Source organism: Myotis lucifugus, unplaced genomic scaffold (genome assembly GCF_000147115.1).
Source record: "Myotis lucifugus unplaced genomic scaffold, Myoluc2.0 scaffold_409, whole genome shotgun sequence".
NCBI classification, from domain to species: Eukaryota; Metazoa; Chordata; class Mammalia; order Chiroptera; family Vespertilionidae; genus Myotis; species Myotis lucifugus.
The window spans coordinates 184,965-204,774 of NW_005871457.1; the positions used below are offsets into that span (position 1 = coordinate 184,965).

General features: G+C 49.8%; 1 protein-coding gene across 4 annotated transcripts in view; it reads left to right on the top strand.

Moving 5' to 3' along the window:
* Positions 1–19,810, top strand: part of TAF1B (TATA-box binding protein associated factor, RNA polymerase I subunit B) — a 36,467-nt gene that overhangs the window by 13,983 nt on the left and 2,674 nt on the right. For all 4 annotated transcript variants that reach the window (XM_023743715.1, XM_006102336.3, XM_023743714.1 and 1 more), the window contains exons 8-14: positions 377–476; positions 11,608–11,755; positions 14,015–14,192; positions 14,742–14,788; positions 17,136–17,226; positions 18,714–18,784; positions 19,228–19,450. In XM_023743715.1, the coding sequence (XP_023599483.1) occupies positions 377–476; positions 11,608–11,755; positions 14,015–14,192; positions 14,742–14,788; positions 17,136–17,226; positions 18,714–18,784; positions 19,228–19,450 (858 nt within the window). The remainder of the gene's footprint in view (positions 1–376; positions 477–11,607; positions 11,756–14,014; positions 14,193–14,741; positions 14,789–17,135; positions 17,227–18,713; positions 18,785–19,227; positions 19,451–19,810) is intronic.

Here is a 19,810-nt window from a genome sequence, read left to right on the forward strand (position 1 = left end):
GGGCAGCGGGAAGACGGGCCCCAGGAAGGCACAGTGGGGCGGGGGGCCGTGGACATGGCTACGCTTCAGGAAGGAGTGGGGCTGGGCCTGGGCGGTGGGGATAGAAGTGGAACCAGGCGAGTGGGTGCAGGAGAGGTTTTGCAAGTCGGTGTGCTCAGCTCTAATGCAGTGCCTCTCACATCATCTGCGATGAAGAGCCCGTTTGTTAAATTTCCAGTCTGGCACCAATGGAGACTTTTGAAAAATGTAATAAAATCATAAATAGAGACAGTGTTTCCTGGGACCTTGTCTTTGAAACACAGCATTTTCAACTCTCTTGACTACTTTGCTAAATCAGTACATACCTCTTATTGAAACTCTTTCTTTTTAAAAACAGATTTGTTGAAGAGGGCCATATTCCTTATGTAAATGCTTTTGAGCGTTTTCCAGAAGAGATGAAATTGTATGGGCGTGACAAAGGAATCTTTGCTATAGAGGTAAGTTATTTTCTTTTTTTAACTTTGTGATCACGAATAAGACACAAGAATAGTATACAACTTTAAAAGTTCAACATAGAAACCATTAAGTAATTTCAAATTTCCTAACAGGTGTTTTTTGTTGTTATTTGTAAACTATGTTGCTTTGGAGAAAGTTATTATCTTGTTTCAAGAGGCAGGATTGTAAGTCCTTTGCTCGCATGAGTCCTGGGTCTGTTCTCCGATGTCCTCTGTGGAAGGGCTTCTGTCCTTTAATGATGAGTCTATCACTGTTTATACTCCTCAAAGGTTATCTTCCCTTTTCCATCGTCAGAAGGCTTTCCGTTTACTAAATATTATTAAAATTCAGCAGTGTCTTCCATTTGCCCACTAATAGGCCTTCCTGATCTTCACCACCGTCCGTGTTTGCAGTTTAACTTGAAAGACATTTGTGACCCTTAGAAACCTGGTCTGGTAATTATTTCACTTGACCCGTTTACGTACGAGCAGACACGTCAGGAAGCTGGAGTGTTTTGCCCGGGTCATGCGGTTGGTGGTCCCAGACTGGGAACTTCTGTACTCAGGCCTTATGCTCATCGCATCATCTTTTGCTCCGTGGCCTGCTGTTCTGCCTCCTCCTCACGCGAGTTCTCCAGAACCCTCACGTAGATGCTGTGAAAATATAACCGTGGCACGTGCTGTTGAAGCACTGAGCCAGCAGGAAATGGAGACACCATACAGAAGGTTGCAAGATGCCGTAACATTTTACACCTGAGGTTGTTAAACACTAGCAGATTCTGCATCGGACTAGAATATTGGTCGCTGTGAATGATTTAGAGAACATTAGATTTGTTCTCTAAATTTGTGATGTAGAGAACGTTAGATTTGTAAACCAGGTGGCTCTACCCTCAGGACAACGTGAGCGAAGCAGCTCCCGTGACGGGCCGCAGCACTGGGTTGGAGGTGGGCTCCCAGGGATGGTCCTATTCCCTTCGACCCAGGAGAGAGACGGCAGTGCCCAGGGCTCGCCCTGGCCCACCCGTGGGAAGCGCGAGGAAGGAGGGTACAGCTGCAGCCCCTCTTGACCTGGAAAAACAAAAGATACATCAGTAGTGGGAGTGCTTGTTATGTACCAGGCCCTGTTTCAAAGGCTTTGTGAGCTCATTTGTTATTCATACCAACCCTCTGAAGTATGTAGTAGTATTGTCACCCCTGTGTTACAGACACAGACAGAGATCCTAGGTGCTTGCCTGGTGTTCTCCCTCTGAACGTAGTCGGGCATGGCTCAGGCAGCCCTAGTGTGGAAGGAGACAACAATGAGGGACCGTACCAAGCAGTGAGACTGGGAGCAGGGAGCAGGGAGCAGCGGGCAGGAGTGGGAGGAGGCTGTTGGGGCCGAAAGGGGGCTCCAAACTGGTTACTGAAACCAAGAGGTGGGCCTGTGGCAGCGACGGCAGCCAGGACAGAGAGCGGGGGCGGAGGAGCCAGCCGGAGGGGGCTGGTTAGTGGGGACGGAGGGACGCGTACCTGCATCTCTGACTTGAAGGACTGGGGACAGAGGACCCGTCTGCTCTTGCAGGCGGCACTCCAGGCCCCAGCTGCTTGTCAGCGACGTGGTGGAGCGTGGCTGGAGTCGGGGAGGAAGGCCGGGGTATAAGGTGCACCTGACCCTCAGGAGGCCTCACGTCTGGGAAGAGTGTAGCACCAGCCCTGAGCTTCGGAACTAGCCGGACTCAAGGTCAATTGGGTTTTCATCTTTTCTAATGGCTTCCGTGCTCAAGGCCACCGAAGTCTGGGCGCTGCTGATGCTGCCCTGAAACTGTCGCATTGAAGCTTTTCTTAGGAGAATTGGTTTTAAAGTCTGTATAACTCACTGATTAGTCATTTTAAACTTAGCTGCCAGAAATTGTTCATGGCCAGCCATCTGAGCCCTGTTTAATGCTCTGCTCAGAGGAAAAGACGCCTGGTTCAGCGACTCCAGGTGTGTGTCTGTACATTTATTCCACTTTCCTAGAGGAACCAATGGAACCGAGTTATCATTTCTGTGTTAATTACCAGCTTAGTTTTGGTTAATAAAAAATTCTGTCTTTCCTCTGGCTCCCTCCCCCTCCTCGTCCCTCTCCCCTTTTCTCTCTCCTCTAAATTCCTAGTATATTCTTTATCTTACATCCTAATTGCCTGGGGTTTAACCTGATTTCTCAGAGCCATTCACCATTCAGTTGAGTACGTTGATAATTTTTGCTTGGTTGAGGTGATTTGTACTCTTTTCTGGTGCCTAAAATTATTACTTAGTTGTCTTTAACAATGTTAAGCTTCTCAGGATAGACCCCAGAACTTTTAGTACAGTCATGGAGTATGAAGGCTGGGAGAAATGTAGAGAGTATTTAGTTTACTTTTCTTATTTTTCCAATAAAGAAACTGTCCTAACAAGAAATGTGAGTTGGGAATAAATAGACCTCTGCTTCATCAGGGTGCTAATGAGGATTATTTGCGATAATAGATTCAAAATGCAGGCATATCTCGGCTGGAAAAGCTTTTTCTCTAAGGTGGGGATACAGGGGCTAACCAGGCTGCTTGGAGGAGAAAAATGTATCATTTCTGGAAGCAGAGTTTCATTTTAAACGTCTATTAAAAGAAAATTAAACTTTTGCGCCCATTTCTAAATTTCCTCAAGCAGGTCCCAGGGAGCCTAAGGATGTGACTTCCTTCTCGTTATGGGAGCTCATGATTTTGATTCCCATAATTCAGCTTCTTGCAAAGGATAGTGCTTCCTGGACTCGGGTTACATGCTTGGGATTGGTACCTGACCAGTAATTGCATTTTGGATGAAGACATTTGGTTTCACTCGATATATACTCTCCTGGACACTCAAGTTTCAGTCTATAAAATTAGTGATTCTAAAAATGTGTTCTCTGTACCCTTTCCAATAGTAATGGGTCCCACTGTGGCCAAATGTTAATGACTGCAACCTGACAGGCGGGGAGCGGAGTCCAGAGGCTGTGCTGTGCTACCTGCACGGCGCGCGCTTCTCAGGGGCCTTGCCAGGAGCTCAGTGAGGCTGGGCACTGCCTTCCGCGGGCAGTGTGGTCAGGAGTGCCTGCAGCTGCTGTAGCCCCATGTATTTCTGGTGATGACTCAGGGTTTCAGCCTGAAATACTGTGTTCTCAGTAGCGGACCTAATCTAAACTGTTTATTGCCCCTCTTTGGGGCAATCACGGAGGCCCCCCCCCCCCCATCGATCTCCTGGGCCCCCCTCTGCAGCCAATCAATTTGTGGGGGCACCCCCCCCCGCCCCCCCTCACCGCCCCGCCTCCCCCTCCCCCAGCATCGATCGCTCTGCAGAGGATGGCCTGGGCCTCCCTCTGCGGGGCAATCTCGGAGCCCCCCGATTAATTGCCCCGCTGGCCGGTGGCCTGGGCCTCCCTCTGAGGGGCGATCATGGCGATTTTTCAATCGCATTGCACCCGCCTTGGCTGGCCTGGCGCCAGTGCGTGTCATAGCGTGGTCATCCAGATGGTTGTTTTGCTGTTCGGTCGATTTGCATATTACGCTTTTATTATTATAGATAGCTTTTTCCAATCTTTTGTATTTAACCTAGGTCTTTATATTTAAAATGGGTATTTGGTAGATAATATGTAGTTAAGTCTTGATATTTTTTAACCAGTCTTATGATCTCTGCCTTTTAATTAAAGTGTTCAGGCCATTTATATTTGATGTAATTCTAAATTTGGTTGGATTTACATCTACCATCTTAGTATTATTTTTCTCATCTAGTCTTTATTCCTTTTTCTCCCTCTTTTCCTTCTTTCTTTTGAATTAAGATTTTTTGGTTTCATTTCTCTCCATTGTTGATTTATTAATTACACCTCTGGTACTCTGCCTGAGAATTACAGCCACCGCAGCTTCCAGAGCCTCTGTCTCCTCCACTCAGCCAGACCCCGGGACCCCTCACTCCTGTGCGCAGCCTGGAATCCGCCCCCAGCAGTAAACGGCCCATTTGTTTGCTCGGAGATTAGCCCTGTGCTCCCTGCCGGCCGGGCCGGGAACTGTTATTTTATGTTTTCTTCCAGTTCTCTGATTGTCAGCTTCTGATTGTCTATTTAGAAGTAGAGTCAATAGTCAGATTTTTTTCTTAAATGCCTAAAGTATCTCATTGCTCATTTATTATTGGGTTTTAAAAAAATTGCAATCTCTATTCGTGAATATTGTCACTAGTCTAATCTTTGCTTTAAACATTTCCACCAGCTGACCATGTTATTGGTTATGGGCTGTTTACACAGAATTCTTTTCCTAGTAATAATTTCTTTTGTTGGCTGTTTTTAAGTTAACCTTGAGTGCGGGGCCTGGGTAAAACAGGTGAGCAGTTTCTTACAGACATTGCGGTAGAAAGTACAGGCTGAAGAAATAATGTCCGCCCTGGATTTTTCTGGGATGCCAGTTACATGTTGTGCCTTCGTAACAATAACCATTGCACGTTGCCTTTTTCACTTACATCTTGAAGAGTTTTTCTTTTTTTAAGTAAACTTTATTTTGGAAAAATTTTAGATTTACAGAAAAGTCGCAAAAATACAAACAATACAAAAAAGTACAAGGAACACCTATATGTCCTTTGCCCAGATTCAACTGTTGTTAACGTTTCATCCCATGGGCACTCATTTTATTACATAGCTTACAGTATGTTACATGTATTATTCTGTATTTTCAAGGTTTTAAAGGCAGCTAGAGGTGTTGTCTAAATAGAATTTCTGGCCCAGAGGAGTAAAGGCAGTATGTAATGCATGGGTTTATTTCTGTATGTCTTGCACCCCCAATACTCTTTGAGTGTAGGGACCACATTTAATACTTCTTATCCATAGACCTGATGCAATTCTGTACACATGGTCAGGACTCAATCTGTGTTACTTGAAATAGCTAAAGAAAACAGGATACGTTTAAATACTTTATTTTTAGAAGATCGCAAATTTTGGGGGTAGCTTTCCCACGTAAATAGGAAACTTCCAGACTGCTTCTGGTGTATTTATTATGTAACATATTGGGAGGCCATTAAGTAGTGGCATTTGATTGACAAAATGAAAAAGCATTCTATTGATATTTTAGTGATAAATATCTAAGTGATATAATTTCTGCTTATAACAAGGATATTAACAATGCAAATTCTGGGTGTGTCAGTATCACTCATGAAAACCAGTGTGTGAATAAATAATCTTATCAGTTAATTTGTGCTCTTTACCAATATACTGAACCCAGGAGTGAATTGCTTCGGTCAGAAAATGTCTGTGTGAGCTACACTGGTTTGCTAAGTGAAACCAGCGTCTTAATGTGGATTGTCTGTGATTTGGTTTGATTCTGGGCCAGTACCTCCCAGTAGCTGGCGTGCTCAGCCCAGTCCGCCCTCACCTCTGCTTCCAGGAGCAGAGAAGAGGCCAGGCTGGGTGCTAGTCCACGGGAGACTGCGTCATGACACAGGTGCATCGCTGCAAAGATAATCCCATAGCCCTCCGAGACCAGATAGGAGTTATTTGGGGGTTATCCGCTCTTCTGGATCCCAGCTCTCATCCCCGCAGCACAGATATGTGGGTTCAAACAAGTCCTGCAGCATCAGCAGAACAGTTGGAGAATAGAGGCCCTTAAGAAGGAGGACTCGCCCTGGCTGGTGTGGCTCACTGGATAGAGCGGCGGCCTGTGGACTGACGGGTCCCAGGTTCTATTCCGATCAGGGCACATGCCTGTGTTGCAGGCTCCATCCCTAGTAGGGGGCGTGCAGGAGGCAGCAATCAGTGATTCGCTCTGATCCTGGGGCCAAACAAATTCTTGTCTCCCATTCTGTTGGCAAGTCTTTTTTTTTATGTGAATCTTCACCCCAGGATATTTTTCCATTGATTTTTAGGGAGAGTGAAAGAGGGAGGGAAAGACAGAGAGAAACATCGATTTGAGAGAAACACATCAATTGGTTGCCTCCAGCATGCGCCCCAACCAGGGCCCAGGCCGGGGAGGAGCCTGCAACCAAGGTACATGCCCTTGACCGGAATCAAACCCGGGACCCTTTGGTCCACAGGCCGACGCTCTATCCACCTGAGCCAAACTGGCTAGGGCTGTTGGCAAGTCTTCATTGGCCGTCAGTTCATACATTTGTGTGTGTTTTTTTGTTTTGTTTTTATTTTTTAAATATATTTTATTGATTTTTTACAGAAAGAAAGGGAGAGGGATAGAGAGTTAGAAACATCAATGAGAGAGAAACATCGATCAGCTGCCTCCTGCACACCCCCCACTGGGGACATGCCCGCAACCAAGGTACATGCCCTTGACTAGAATCTAACCTGGGACCCCCCAGTCCGCAGGCCGACGCTCTAGCCACTGAGCCAAACCGGTCAGGGCCATACATTTGTGTTTATTCATAAGATGTGTCTGTGCAGCCAACACCATTTCTAAACTCACCGCCAGGACCAAGACTGTATTTCACAGAAAGCAATATGCTTGCCACAGACGCCCCGCAGACTAGACTTTGACATAGAAAAGTATTTTTTGTGACGACTGGTAGGTTTACAACCATTAAGGTAATCCTAGCGGCTGAAAAGGCGAGGTGCACTGCGGAGGTTCACAATGCGTGTGGAATTCATACCCTCCCTCCACACAGCGCAGAGCAGAGCTTTGTCATCACTGCTGACCCGGCTTTTCTTCCTTGTTGGCTGTGCTCTGGGACACAAAGTCTGGCTTTACGTTCGGATTAGCAGGTGCCGGTAGCATTAGCTTCTCAGCCGCATCTTTGCTGCAGAAGAACAGTGAGTGAAGGGTGAGGCTCCGCAGGCGCTCACCTCTGACAGCATTGCAGTCGGGTATCACAGGGCCGCTGTTGTGCAACAGAAACTCCAGCGTGTCCTGACCTGTCGTAGGGCATTGCTTCACGAAGGAAAATAAATGCGCTGAAATATTTGTGAAATTCAATAAAAAGCTTTCCCAAGCACTCGTTTCGAATGCGTGCGAGGACAATTCGTCATAGCCTCGTGGTCTTTCAGAAAATATAACCGTGTGGTTTTTCACTTTTGTTATGAAATGAATCTGTACCACTCAAGCCCAGTGTGTCATATTTTCTGTATGTACGTACCCTTTGTTTTTTTGTTACATTTTTTTAATCCTCACCTGAGGATATTTTTGCGCTGATTTTTAGAGAGAGTGGAAGAGAAAGGGAAAGACAGAGAGAAATATCAACGTGAGAGAAACATGGATTGGTTGCCTCCTGCATGAGGCCCCATCAGGGCCCAGGCTGGGGAGGAGCCTGCAACCGAGGTACGTGCCCTTGACCGGAATGGAACCCGGGACCTACGGTCCGCAGGCCCACACTCTAACCACTGAGCCAAACCGGCTAGGGCTGTATGTACCCTGTAGGCTCCTCTTCAGCCTCAGCTAGTTAGAGTCCACAGTCCCTCCTGCCTGTCCCCTCGGTTTTCAGGAAAAAGGGGGGAGGTTCGCACGTTCAAATGACAGTTTATGTAATCGACAGGCAGCTTTTCCTCGTCGCATGCTGTGCCTTTGCTCGCAGAAGTGCGTTCACTCTTCCACAGTGTGTTGAAACTTTTAAATGGAAACGCTTTTCGCTAACAAAGGACGCTTTTCTCCCTCCTTCCATGCCTCCGCGTTCTCCCCGGCCTGGCTCCCTCGGCAGCTGTGCCTCCACCAGCAATGACAAAAGGTGCGATTGTTCTGGCGCTGGCGGCGGAGATGATGCCGGGAGTGTGTGTGTGGGCTGCTGGGACTGTTTTTCTTCTGTGTTTGGTTTTAGTTTGTTTTTGTTATTCCAGCAAGTCGAGCACACCTTAAAAAACAAGCCAGAAAAAGAGAGAGCGCTTTAAAGACCCTTAAACCTTCATCCCCCGTGGACTGTTTCTTTCCATTAAGCTGCTCTGTTCGTATTTAAGTGGGCCCCTCTGTCCCGGTGAAAACAGCTGACAAGGCTCCCTCAGACCCGGGCCTGCGTACAGAGTGCAGAGATGGGGGTTTGTTTTCCTTTTCGGCCGAGAGCAAAGCGCAGGGCGGGCAGGTGTGCTAATTAAGTTTGGTGTTTTTCTTTGTGGTTCCCAACTCCAGGTCGGTAGCCGTTCTTTCTGTCTTTTTTGTTTTTGTTTTTGACTTAATCTGAAGACAACCTCCTTCTTTATCTGCCTTTGCCTCATCTGCTGTTTTATTTTTGACTCAAGTTTCTGGAGTATGGTACTGATTCGAAGCATCATTTTCTTCCAGCAAAAATCTTGTAGTTCTTCTGGTGGAAAGAACTGAACATCTGGTCTCTTTCGGGGACACCCTGCCTATGCAGGCACCAAATATCCAGTCACTGCTGCCCGGACACTGGTCTCTACCACAGACGCAGCATTTCCTGTCACTGGCGCTGCTTCTGTCTTTTCAGCCTTGATTTGCTTCATTTTTGTATGTTCTCAACCCACAGACCAATTTCTGCACAGATCCTTTGTAGCAGGGCTCTGCGTGGTCCCTGGCAGTGTTTCCCAGGCCTCGCAGGAGGCCGTCCTGCCGTCACCCCTCCCGCTCCCCAGGGGAGGGGCTGGGAGTCCCCCCAGCACTGCTCCAGGATTTTGAATGTTGATCAACAACATTCTGATCTCTCTGAATGAGTAAAAAGAAAAGATGTCACTCTGGTTCAGCCAGCCCCACCGAGGGCACGCTGCCAGGATGACTCACTCCGCCCGGAGCAGTCTCGCCCAGGTGAAACTGGGTCCCTGCTGACTGACAGGGAAAAGTCTTCGGGCCGTCAGTCACTTCCAGGATGAGTTTCAGGACAATCTCCCATTTGCTCACCGTGTAGCTCTGTAGGCCACACTAGCTCCGGGGGTAGTTTGTGCAGCCTGTTAGGGTGACACTCGGACAGGCTGGAGGTCCTCCTGGGAGGAATCGAGGTGAGTGTCAGGGTAGCAGGTGTTGTCAGTCCCTCGCCCCCACACCTCCCTCCTGCCAGGCCCAGGAGGAGAAACCAGCTGATGTTTCCTTTCCTCCGGCCTCCCACAGCGTCGCACCCACCCCTGGAATGTGTGGGTGCAGCTCTGTCGTCAGGCTGTGGGTAAACCGTGAGAGGGTCTCCTCAGGCGGCAGGGACGAGGTTGGGAAACACTGTGCTTCATTTCACTTCGTTTATTTTGCGTGAGAATATCCTGGAGAGCTTGTCTAAGCCCCGATTCTTAGACCCACTGTCAGGTTCTGCAGTAAGTCTGGTGTGGGGTCTAGGAATGTGTATTTGATTTTCTATTGAATTTTCAGAGAGAGTGGGAGGGAGGGAGGAAGGGAGGTAAGGGAGAGAGAGAGAAACATCTATTGGTTGCCTCCCACACCTGCCCCAACCAGGGCCAGGGATTGAACCTGCAACCCAGGTGCATGCCCTTGGCCAGGAATCGAACCCGCGACCCTTCCGTCCGAGGGCTGACACTCTAACCACTGACCAACCCCAGCCAGGAGGGAAGGCGCCTTTTTAACAAGCATCTTGCAAAGGATTCTGACAGAGAGGGTGCTTTGAGCAGGACAGACCAGTCTTATCTCTCTACCTCTTATTTTTCCAGCTCATTCCACAAAATATTTGAGGTAGAATTAGACTAATTAGCAGGTAACCAAAGTCCAGTGTAGAACAGGTGCCATTCTACCTTGTTATCCCAGGATTCTGGTCGGCCTCTCATTCTTAATCCATCAGAGATTCCCAGTGAAAATGTGGTGTGACTACCTGGCAGCTTTTATGAGGCCCTTCCCTTTCATGGTCTATGCACGAACACATTTTCTAAAAGTCAAAATAAGATCAGTCTAACGCAATCATTAAGCGTTTGCTGTAATTATCACGATAGTTTTCCATGTGTTAGAATCTGGTCAGAATTAGAGCCTGACTCGCCTCCCTGGGCAAGGCCAGTGGGACAGAAGCAAACACGGTTCACTGTGGGCTGCGCCTCTAGAACAGCACTGCGGACGGTGCTCTCGGCCTCTGCCAAGTTAGGTACCTGCTGAGCGTGCAAGGCCGGCCCCCGATCGGCCTGGCTCAGCGGGAGTCGGAGCAGATGTGCAGGGACAGTTGGGCCACCATTTCAAGTGATATCGGAGGCAGGAGGTGGCTGGTCCTCCCGGTGTCTCCCTGGAACCGAAGTGGCGGGGCTCCCTCGTCTGAGGCACTAGATCGCCGCCAGCCTCATCCTGAGCGCCAGTGTCCCCGGCACGGCCTCTGGGCAGCGAACCCTGAGCAAGAGGCCCGGCGCGCGTGCGCACTGCTTCGTGCTCAGCGTGTTTGGTCTGTGGGCAAGGCACTCGCTATACCTGATACTGTATGTGTAACAGTTACGGTTTAATCATTGACTCCCCCAGGTGTATGTCTCTCTTGCTAAGATGTTTGTAGAATTTATGTACTTTGCATTTTTTACATCTTTAGCTTATTATTTTCCTTTAGGTGATGTTTAGCTTCCTTTTTTATACTTTCTTAACATTGTGGTAAAATATACATGACATGGCATTTACCACTTAAACCATGTTGAAGTGTGCAGTTCAGTAGCATTAAATGCATTTACGTTGCGCCATCACCACCGTCCACCTGCAGGCCTTCCCATCTTCCCAACGGGAGGCTCACCGTGCGGCCTGTTTAAGGCTGACGCGTAGCCTGTGGTATGGACAGGCCCGTCTGGGGAGCCAGTCATTCCTGGACACTTCGCTGTTCACCTTTGGCTCTCACGGGTAATGCTGCTGTGAACATGGGGTCCAGCATCCGTGTGAGTCCCGTGGAAGCACGTGAATGGGATGTAACATGACCTCTGCGTGTTAGCTGTGAGCTGGAAGGTTAGTGAGGCGGTGCCTGCGTTAGAGCGGGTCTGACCACACGTTGTTCCAAGGGGTCCGACCCGGCAGCGTCGTCTGTACCCCGATTCCTCTGTGATTGGCAGGAAGTTAGGCTTTCACCACATCGCCCAGGAAGAGTCTTAGAGCCAAATCGAACCTCAGCGCCCTTTTTATTCAGTGTTACTACCGTCTAAAGCGCTGAGCGAGGATAGTGGGATGTGGGCGTGTTCTCCCTCGTGCTTTCCTCCACATCCCCAGCCTCGCTCAGTGAGGACATGAGACGTTAGGTCGGAAAACGCTTTAACACTCACTCACGTGTGGAAACTGCTGCTGGACTTTGTTTCAGTCGTGGCCCAGCTACGAGGATGTCTACAGGCAGATGATTGACGTCGCCACCTTCCTGGACCTGCCTCGCTTCCCGGCCATCACGGAGGACTGCTACCTCCACCCCAACATCCTGTGTCGGAAGTACCTGATGGAAGTCAACCTTCCCGGTAAGAAAGGGTATCGGTGGTGAGAAGCTTCTAGAACCCTGGTGAGCACAATGGGGCGTCCTCGCAGGTCCCAGACCCGCAGAGCCACCTGGCAGGGCCGTCGCAACAGGAACTTCATTTCACAGCCCTTCCCAGGGCATCTCAGACCACCTGGCCCAGCGGCAGAGCGCTGCTCGGGAGTGAAGAGCTCTGCGGGGCGAGGGCTGTGCTGAGAGCACACAGTGGGTTTACAGTCGGTTCGCTGCGTGCAGGTAACGGGACAGACGCTTCCGGCGTGTTACCCAGGCCTGCTGCCCCCAGAGCAGCACTTCTTCCTGTGCATGAAGCAGGATTATTGCATAAGGAACCCTAATTTTAAAAAAACCCAGAAGCTAATTTTTATTAGACGACATGTTTATGGTTTGGAAACCTAATGCTACTTCCCATCCCTAAAACAAGTGGCGCCCCAAGTGGCTGGAGCACGTGAGCTCGTGGAGGCAGCCACACCAGGACGCAGGGCCGCGTAGACTCGCTCACCGCTCGGCACAGGCTGCCCACAGAGTCCTTCTTGAATTTCTGGCTGAACTAGAAATGTGAGAAGTTCAGGACTTTTATTTTTAGGAGAAAATGTAAACGTGGGGTGACTATACTATTGCTTCGAGTATCAAAGTTGTGACCGAGTATATTTTTAATAGACAAGGAAAAGAGACATATGAGAAAAGCAGCTTGTGAAACTGTGTACAGTATTTTAATTATAATTTAAATATAATTAGTAACATATACACAAGTATAAACATTAAGTCTGTAATTTAAAAATATTTTTAAAGGAACAAAAATAATTTAAGCTTTTTGTGTTACAATAAAATGTTTGTGATACAATAAAAAAGTGAAATGACCCAAATTACAAAATTATATGTAACATCACCACAGCTACATAACATGAAAGTATTCATAAAAATATTAGGAGTAAATGTGCCAACTATTACAGTGCTATTCTAGGTTATGGTTATGTGTTTTCCTTCCTTCTACCTTCCCGTGTCTTATGAATGTCCTGTATTGAGGTTGTATGGTTAGTAGTGGGGGAAACAACAAACAGATGACCTACAAATTAAGATGTGCTCCCCCTGCACCTCGGGGGTTAGAGCCTTGGTTTGCACACCACCCATGGGATTGTGGGGAGACTCTGGGATGTTGGGGGCCCTCGCGAGTGCCCAGGAGCTGAGCGCAGTGGTCAGCTCGCTGCCAGCAGTGCCCGCCCCAGAGCCCGCCCGTGTGACCCGTGGTCTCGGAGCAGCAGGGAGGTGTCCTCTGGCGCACACGCCCTGCTGAGTCAGCACTGGCTCTGCCGGCTCTGAATGAGCTCCAACCCCATTTTCTGGTCTTGTTCCTCATACCGGGCCGGGTGCCTGCTCCAGAGAATTCCTGGCAGCTTTCACCGTCATGTATGTGTTTTGTGGGGAACTTGAGCGTTTCCTCTACTTCCACGTGCAGTGCCTCAATAGCATGAGAGCTAGCGAGGCTCCGGGCCTGGCTGGCGGCAGCAGAGGACACGCTGGCACCCAGTCTTCACGTCCCAAGCCAGTGTCCACCACGCTGTGCTCTGGGTCCGAGCCCGCACGCCTCAGTTTCCCCCGCTCTTCCTTTCTCATGATTTCTTCCATTTTCTTCTTCTTTTTTTTTAATCTTCACCCAAGATATTTGTTTTCCATTGATTTTCAGAGATAGTGGAAAGGAGGAGGGGAGGATGAGAGAGAGAGAGAGAGAGAGAGAAACATTGATGTGAGAGAGACACGTCGAATGGTTGCCTCCTGCATGCGCCCCAGCCCGGGGCTGGGCACTGAACCTGCAATCAGGCACGTGCCCTTGACCTGGAATCAGACCCGAGACCCTTGGGTGCACAGGCTGACGCCCCAGCCCTGAGCCCTGAGCCCTGCTGGCCAGGGCCCATTTGCCTGTACGTCAGTGCCCTCCTGTACTTTTGGTAAGAGAAGCAGTTCAAGATATTAATTTAAAATAAAGTAAATAGTTTTCAAGAAATGTCATTCTTTATAATAATAATATGGTTCCCATTTCTAAATTATGTGAGAAGAGACTATGCCTCTATAACCCAAGCATGTGCCCTGACTGGGAATCAAACCGTGACCTCCTGGCCCATAGGTGAACGCTCAACCACTGAGCCCCGCCGGCCGGGCAGCACGATGTTTGAAGATAAAGCTCGTCGTCTGGACACACATGTTGGTGTTTTTGTTGTTTCCTATCGCACTGTCTTTCCTTCCACAGACGAGATGTCCGATTTCACCTGCCAGGTGGTCAAGATGGCTGGCATCGGGGAGGTGGACTTCCTGACCTTTGACCCCATAGCCAGGAAGGGAAGGACTGTGAGGTACGACGTGCAGGCGGTGGCCGTCATTGTGATAGTGCTGAAGCTGCTCTTCTTGTTGGACGACAACGTAGAATGGTGAGTGTGTCGGTTGTCTCGGGGAAACTGCTGTTGTACCTCATCGGAGGGAGGGACGCCCTGCGCTCCCCGTGGAGAGCGAGCTCGGCGGTTCTGGGCAGGGCCGGCAGCGCACTTCCTCCAGCGCCGGAGTGACGGCCGGTTGGCAGGTGTCATCCTGACCTCATGTGCGTGTGTTTAGTACGTTTTTTGTATCGTGTTTTATTTCTAGTTTCTGGGTAGATACACGTTTCTCATTGTTCCACTGGCTCCTGAGTTTTAACCTTCACAGCCCTAGAGAATCATTCACCTCCATCTGCATGCCTGCGGCTCGGGGCACTGTGCGTCTCAGACCCTTTGGGAAGTAAAGGAACTGTAAAATGAGACCCTCCCGGAGACCAGCAGGGAGTGGCAGCATTTGTGGTGTCCTCCCTGCGTCAGGGAGGGCTTCTCCACTGAGGTCGCCTCAGTGTCAAGGGCTGCCTGTACTTTTCTTTCCGAAGAATTCAAAATTTCACTCTTCAGATGAGGGATTTCTACAGAAATTGACTTGTTTGTTGGTGTCTCCAGGTCTTTGTCTGCTATTGCTGAGACATACAACGAAGAGAACAAAGAAGGTACTTGCTTTTTTTATCAGTCAGATTCAAAGATAAGCAGCGGGTTAAAGGATCAATAAATGTGGGGATTTATTGTACCGGATTCTTCTTTCACATAGTTATCTGATTATAGCTCTCGGCTATGGAGAACGTCAGTGCCCTCCTACTGTGTGCAGAGGCCAGCTTGCAGCCACGCTAGGCAGTGAACCTCCGGGCAGTGTTATGACTGGGCCGGCTGTTCCGATGCCTTCAGCCTTTGCTCACTCTGGTTCTCCTACCTGAAGTGCTCTTCCCTTTTCCCCCTGTCCCCCCAGCCCCCCCGCCCTCCAGCCCTGGCAAGTCCCTCTGCACTCTTCAAGGTGCACGGTAACACCTTCTCTTCTCACCTGCTCCCCATCCCCTTTTCCAAATCAGGACTAATCGCTCCTGCCACAGCCACTCCCGTCCAACTTCCGTTAGATGTTTAGCCCATTGAGTGACCGCCCGTGGACCGAGCATGTCTGTCCCTAGTAGATTGTCCGTATTTGTAAAGTGCGTGGCAGCCTGTTTGACGTACAATAGGTAGTGCATACATCACAGCAGACAAGTAGGTGGGGAGCGGCGAGAGGGCGGGGCCATCTCCCTCCTACTGTTTTAGAAGAAACGGATCTGTGCTCCCTCCATGGTGACTGGCCGAAGAGACTCAGTAACGTGATAAATACGTGAACTCTTACACGCAATCCCAGTTTCTCGGTGTCCTCACTAGGATTCATGTGTGTTGTCCTTCCTGAATTGTCAGTTTTATTGAGGAATAGCTGACATATAAGACATTGAAAGTGTCCATTTGTGCTTTGATGCGTGTCCATGTGAAAGGCTTCCTGCCGTCCAGTCAGCTAACACACTCATGCCCGCACGTATGTAACGTGTGTGTGTGTGTGTGTGTGTGTGTGTGTGTGAAAACATTGAAGTTTAACTTTCTTAGCAAATGTCAACTATACTATACAGTGTTACAACTGCAGTCACTGCCTTTCTATCGGATCCTCAGACCTTGTTCATCTTAGAGCTGAAAGTCTGTGCCTGTGACCAGCTGTCCCGATCCCCCGCCCCAGCCCTAGCGACCACCTCTCACTCTTCTACGAGCTTCACTTTCCTACGATTCCACATGCTTGGCCATTGGTTTGTGTGTGACTCCAGAGCACATGCAAGTGCTTCGCTCAGCGACCGCCTCACATTGGTCCCGCACAGAGTGAAGGGGTGGCCATGGCCAGGCCGGCTCCTGGCGCCCTCCCGGCTGCAGGGCCGCCCCAGCCTGTGGAGCCGTGTGGAGCAGGCAGAGCACTCGGACATGTTACCTCCTCTGACCCTGAACCTGAGCTGTCAGCGGGCAGGGTCGTCTTCATTCTTCTGCTCTGCTGCCCACCGTCCCTATGTCATCAGTGAACTTGCCCTTAGAGAAGCTGTGACTGCTTAGGGTCAAAGGGCCTGGTGTTCTGTTGACAGGTGCCCCTCTGTCTGTAGCTCTTTGCTAGTTGCCGCTCCTCGGTGGCCGTGTGGCCTCCAAGGCCTGTGGGATTGAGTGATGACCATCTAGGCCAGTTGAAAAGAATTGTAACTAGACCTGGAGGGAGACTGTCTTCATGAGAGAACATGGAAAACTAGACTTACGCAGCCTCTTCCTCCTCCTGTCAGCCTTCCTTTCCTCTAACTCCCTCACGCGGATCCTCTTTTCTGCTTTTCCTTTCCTTTCATTTCCCCTCCCTGCTCGTCCCACCCCCCAGGTAGAGTGAATGAAGAGCGCTGGGTGGCTGAGCTGGACTCCGTGCAGCTCTGACAGCTCTAACCTTGACATCCCGAACACACGCCAGCTGTGCGGGGCGGTCCGCTTGCCCACTTACCCCGAAGCTCTGGGTTTGGAATCGGAGTAGGAAGAACAGGAGTGGGAGCTGATGAAACCGGAGGTTCTGGATTCAGCTGCTGTCGTGCCCTTCCACACGTGGAGTGGCCGTCAGTCCCTTCCTCGTGTGGTCTCAGACACAGGGCAGCTGTGTGCAGGCCCTGCGCTGGGCACTGGGCGGGGAGGAAGAGGCCTGGTGGGTAGTGGAAACAGAATATGTCTTGTGTCCTCAGGGAGGTAGTAGCCCAATCTAGGAGAAACAGACACACAAAAGGCAGTTTCCATGGCATCTAGTTGGGGCTACGACATCTGTAGAAACTCAGAGGAGGAGTGACTATTGCTCAGGACTCGAATAGAGTCCAGAAAATTGACTCTATCAGTAATTTCCAAGTGCTGTTGTATAGATGTTTAATTATGTCAGCGAATGAAGATTCAGATGAATAATGTATATTATTATAATGTGACTAATTTGATTATCATGGATTTTTTTTTCAGATAAGCCATGTTTTGATTTCAGAAAATGGTACCAAGTTATGAAGAAGTCTTTTGATGAGAAAAAACAAAAATGGGAGGAAGCCAGGGCAAAGTAGGTCATCTCTGCTAGTTTTAGATTCACCTACTTCTTTCCAAGTCTGCTGCTTTACATTTGGAAGACGAAGGGTCATCAGTATGGATTCATCAGCGTTGTCACGCTTCTGTTCTGGAAATATTAGCCGCTATTTTCTAATAACCTTTTTCTTTAATTGGAAAGTTCTCCTAAAATAGAGATCCCTCCAACACACAGCAAAGGGAGGCAGAAGGGCCTCCGCTTCGGTCTGTCTCCCTGGCGTTGAATGCTGTGCCGAGGAGGGGCCCTGTGATGAAGGGGGCGGGGGGGAGCCCGCCGCGCTGGGGGCCCTGCCTGTGGGCAGCCTCGCTCTGTGCCCGCGGGCAAGTTGCTGAACCCCGTGGCCTCCGTGCGCTGTGATTGAGTTTCTCGTAAATGTAACTCCGTTTCTGACTCTCTACTCCTTATCAGCTTTTTTTGGTAGAAAATCCACAGATATTTCTTGAGTGTCTACTAGCCAGACACTTGGTCAGCCCTGGGTAGGAACTACTTCCTACAACGGTGCAGGGTTACAGCACGGCCTTGGTTTTTCCTCACAACAACCCGTGAAGGCGGGCAGACTTGGAGATGTTGAGTCTCTTGGTTTGTTCATTTATTCGTCCAGTCATTCTTCACCAGACACTTAAATGAGTCCTCACCACGTGCCGTTCCCGCAGCCTGGGGGGCCCGGGAAGGAGACGGGCTCTGCCTTTGGAACTCCAGCATCTGTCACATGTGACTCCTGCGGTCACGCGTGGGAAGTGGCAGAGCCCGGGCCCCTGCCTGCTGCCACACTGTCTCAGAGTAAGAACGTGGCCTGGGCGCGAAGGAGGCAGGTCTCTTCCTGCTGTGAATCAGGAGAACCGTCCACTGTAGGGAAGAGCTCGGAATGGAGCCTGTCGCCCCTGCCTCCTGCCTGGGCTGCCCCCCACCCGGGAGGGCCCACACGCCCTGGGTCTTTGCTCTGGAGGGGACGCTGTGTGTATTTGGGGGAGCACTGCGGTACCTCCACTTTACTAGGCTGCCTAGGTGCCGAGGGTGAGCGCAGGGGCTGGTAGGACTGTCTGCTGGAACCCAGACCCCCCCCCCCTCCTCACCAGGGTAGGCTTGGCCTCCAGGCGCGTCTGTGCATCCGAATCAGGACCACTGACTTCACCCTCCGCTCAGGGCCAGCCGGCTTCACTCCCTGGGATAAGCAGCGGGCACTTCCTGGCGTGGGACCGCCTCCACTTCTGCGTGTCATTGGGAGGTTGGGGTCTCTGGCCCTGGAGGCTCTTGGGAGGAGCACAGCTGCTGGGGCTTGTTCTGTGCACCGGGCTGGGCGCTTTCACTCTGCAGGGCGTCGCTCTGCAGCCTGTGTCAGGGGGCGCCTGAGGCAGAGCTTTCACCCCGAAGTGCAGGTGTTGCAGGCCCTCCTCAGAGCCGCGCTCTGGCATGGGGTGCGGCCCTTTCTCCTCCTGCTCCAGCGGTGTTTCTGCCCCGCACAGGTTCGTGTGGAAAAGCGAGAAGCCACTCTACCACTCGCCCATCGACAGATCAGTGGTGTATAAGCGAAGGGGTGAGCTGCCTTTTCTCTCATTAATGCCTGGGTCCTGGCTGGGAAAGTGAGTGCGCAACATTCTTCTTGGGACCCCAGGGCCACATCACCCCCGCCCCCCGCAGGACCCCCCCGCAGGAAATCCCCCAGGAAGCTACTTCCCCAAATAGCAGAGGCTCCCGCCAAATCTAAACACTCTTCCTATGGCTTCCAGAACTCTGTGTGGAGAATTGCCTCAGGTTGTCTTACTCATAAATGTGGTAAAACATAGAATAAAATTTAACATCTCAGCCTTTTTAAGAAGTTCCCCTACACCCCTCACCCACTTTCAGTTTCCCCTAATGTTATTGACGATGCATCTGTCATACTAAGAAACCAACATTGGTGCATTACTATCAAGTGAACTACAGATTTTATTGGAATTTAACATTAGTTTTATTTCTTTCCTTTTCCTCCATTTCCAGAGATGGTGGTGAATCTACAAAAACAGTTTAGCACACTGGTTGACTCAACACCAACTGCTCCCAAAAAAAGCCCTTCAAGTTTTCAGTTCAACTGGACTGAAGAAGGCACCGGAGGAACCTGTTTCCATGGACACAGCCTCCAGGGCATCCTGTACAAGAAAGGCCAGTCAGTGACGACCATGAACTCACTCTACTGGCTCAGTACACAGAAATTCTGTAAAAGGTGGGTGGGACTCTCGGAAGTAAAGGATCGGAAACACGATAAGATCTCTAATTTTCCCTGAAGGAGTATTTTTTTCTAATTAAAAAAGTCACATATAGCCCGGCCAGCATGGCTCAGCGGTTGAGCGTTGGCCTATGACCCAGGAGGTCATGGTTCGATTCCCGGTCAGGGCACATGCCTGAGTTGTGGGCTTGATCCCCAGTGTGGGGCGTGCAGGAGGCAGCCGATCTATGATTCTCTCTCATCATTGATGTTTCTATCTCTCTCTCCCTCTTCTTTCATCTCTTAAATCAATACATACGTATATTTTTTTAAAAAAATTTTTAAATAAAAATATTTTTTAAAAAACCATGTCCTTGG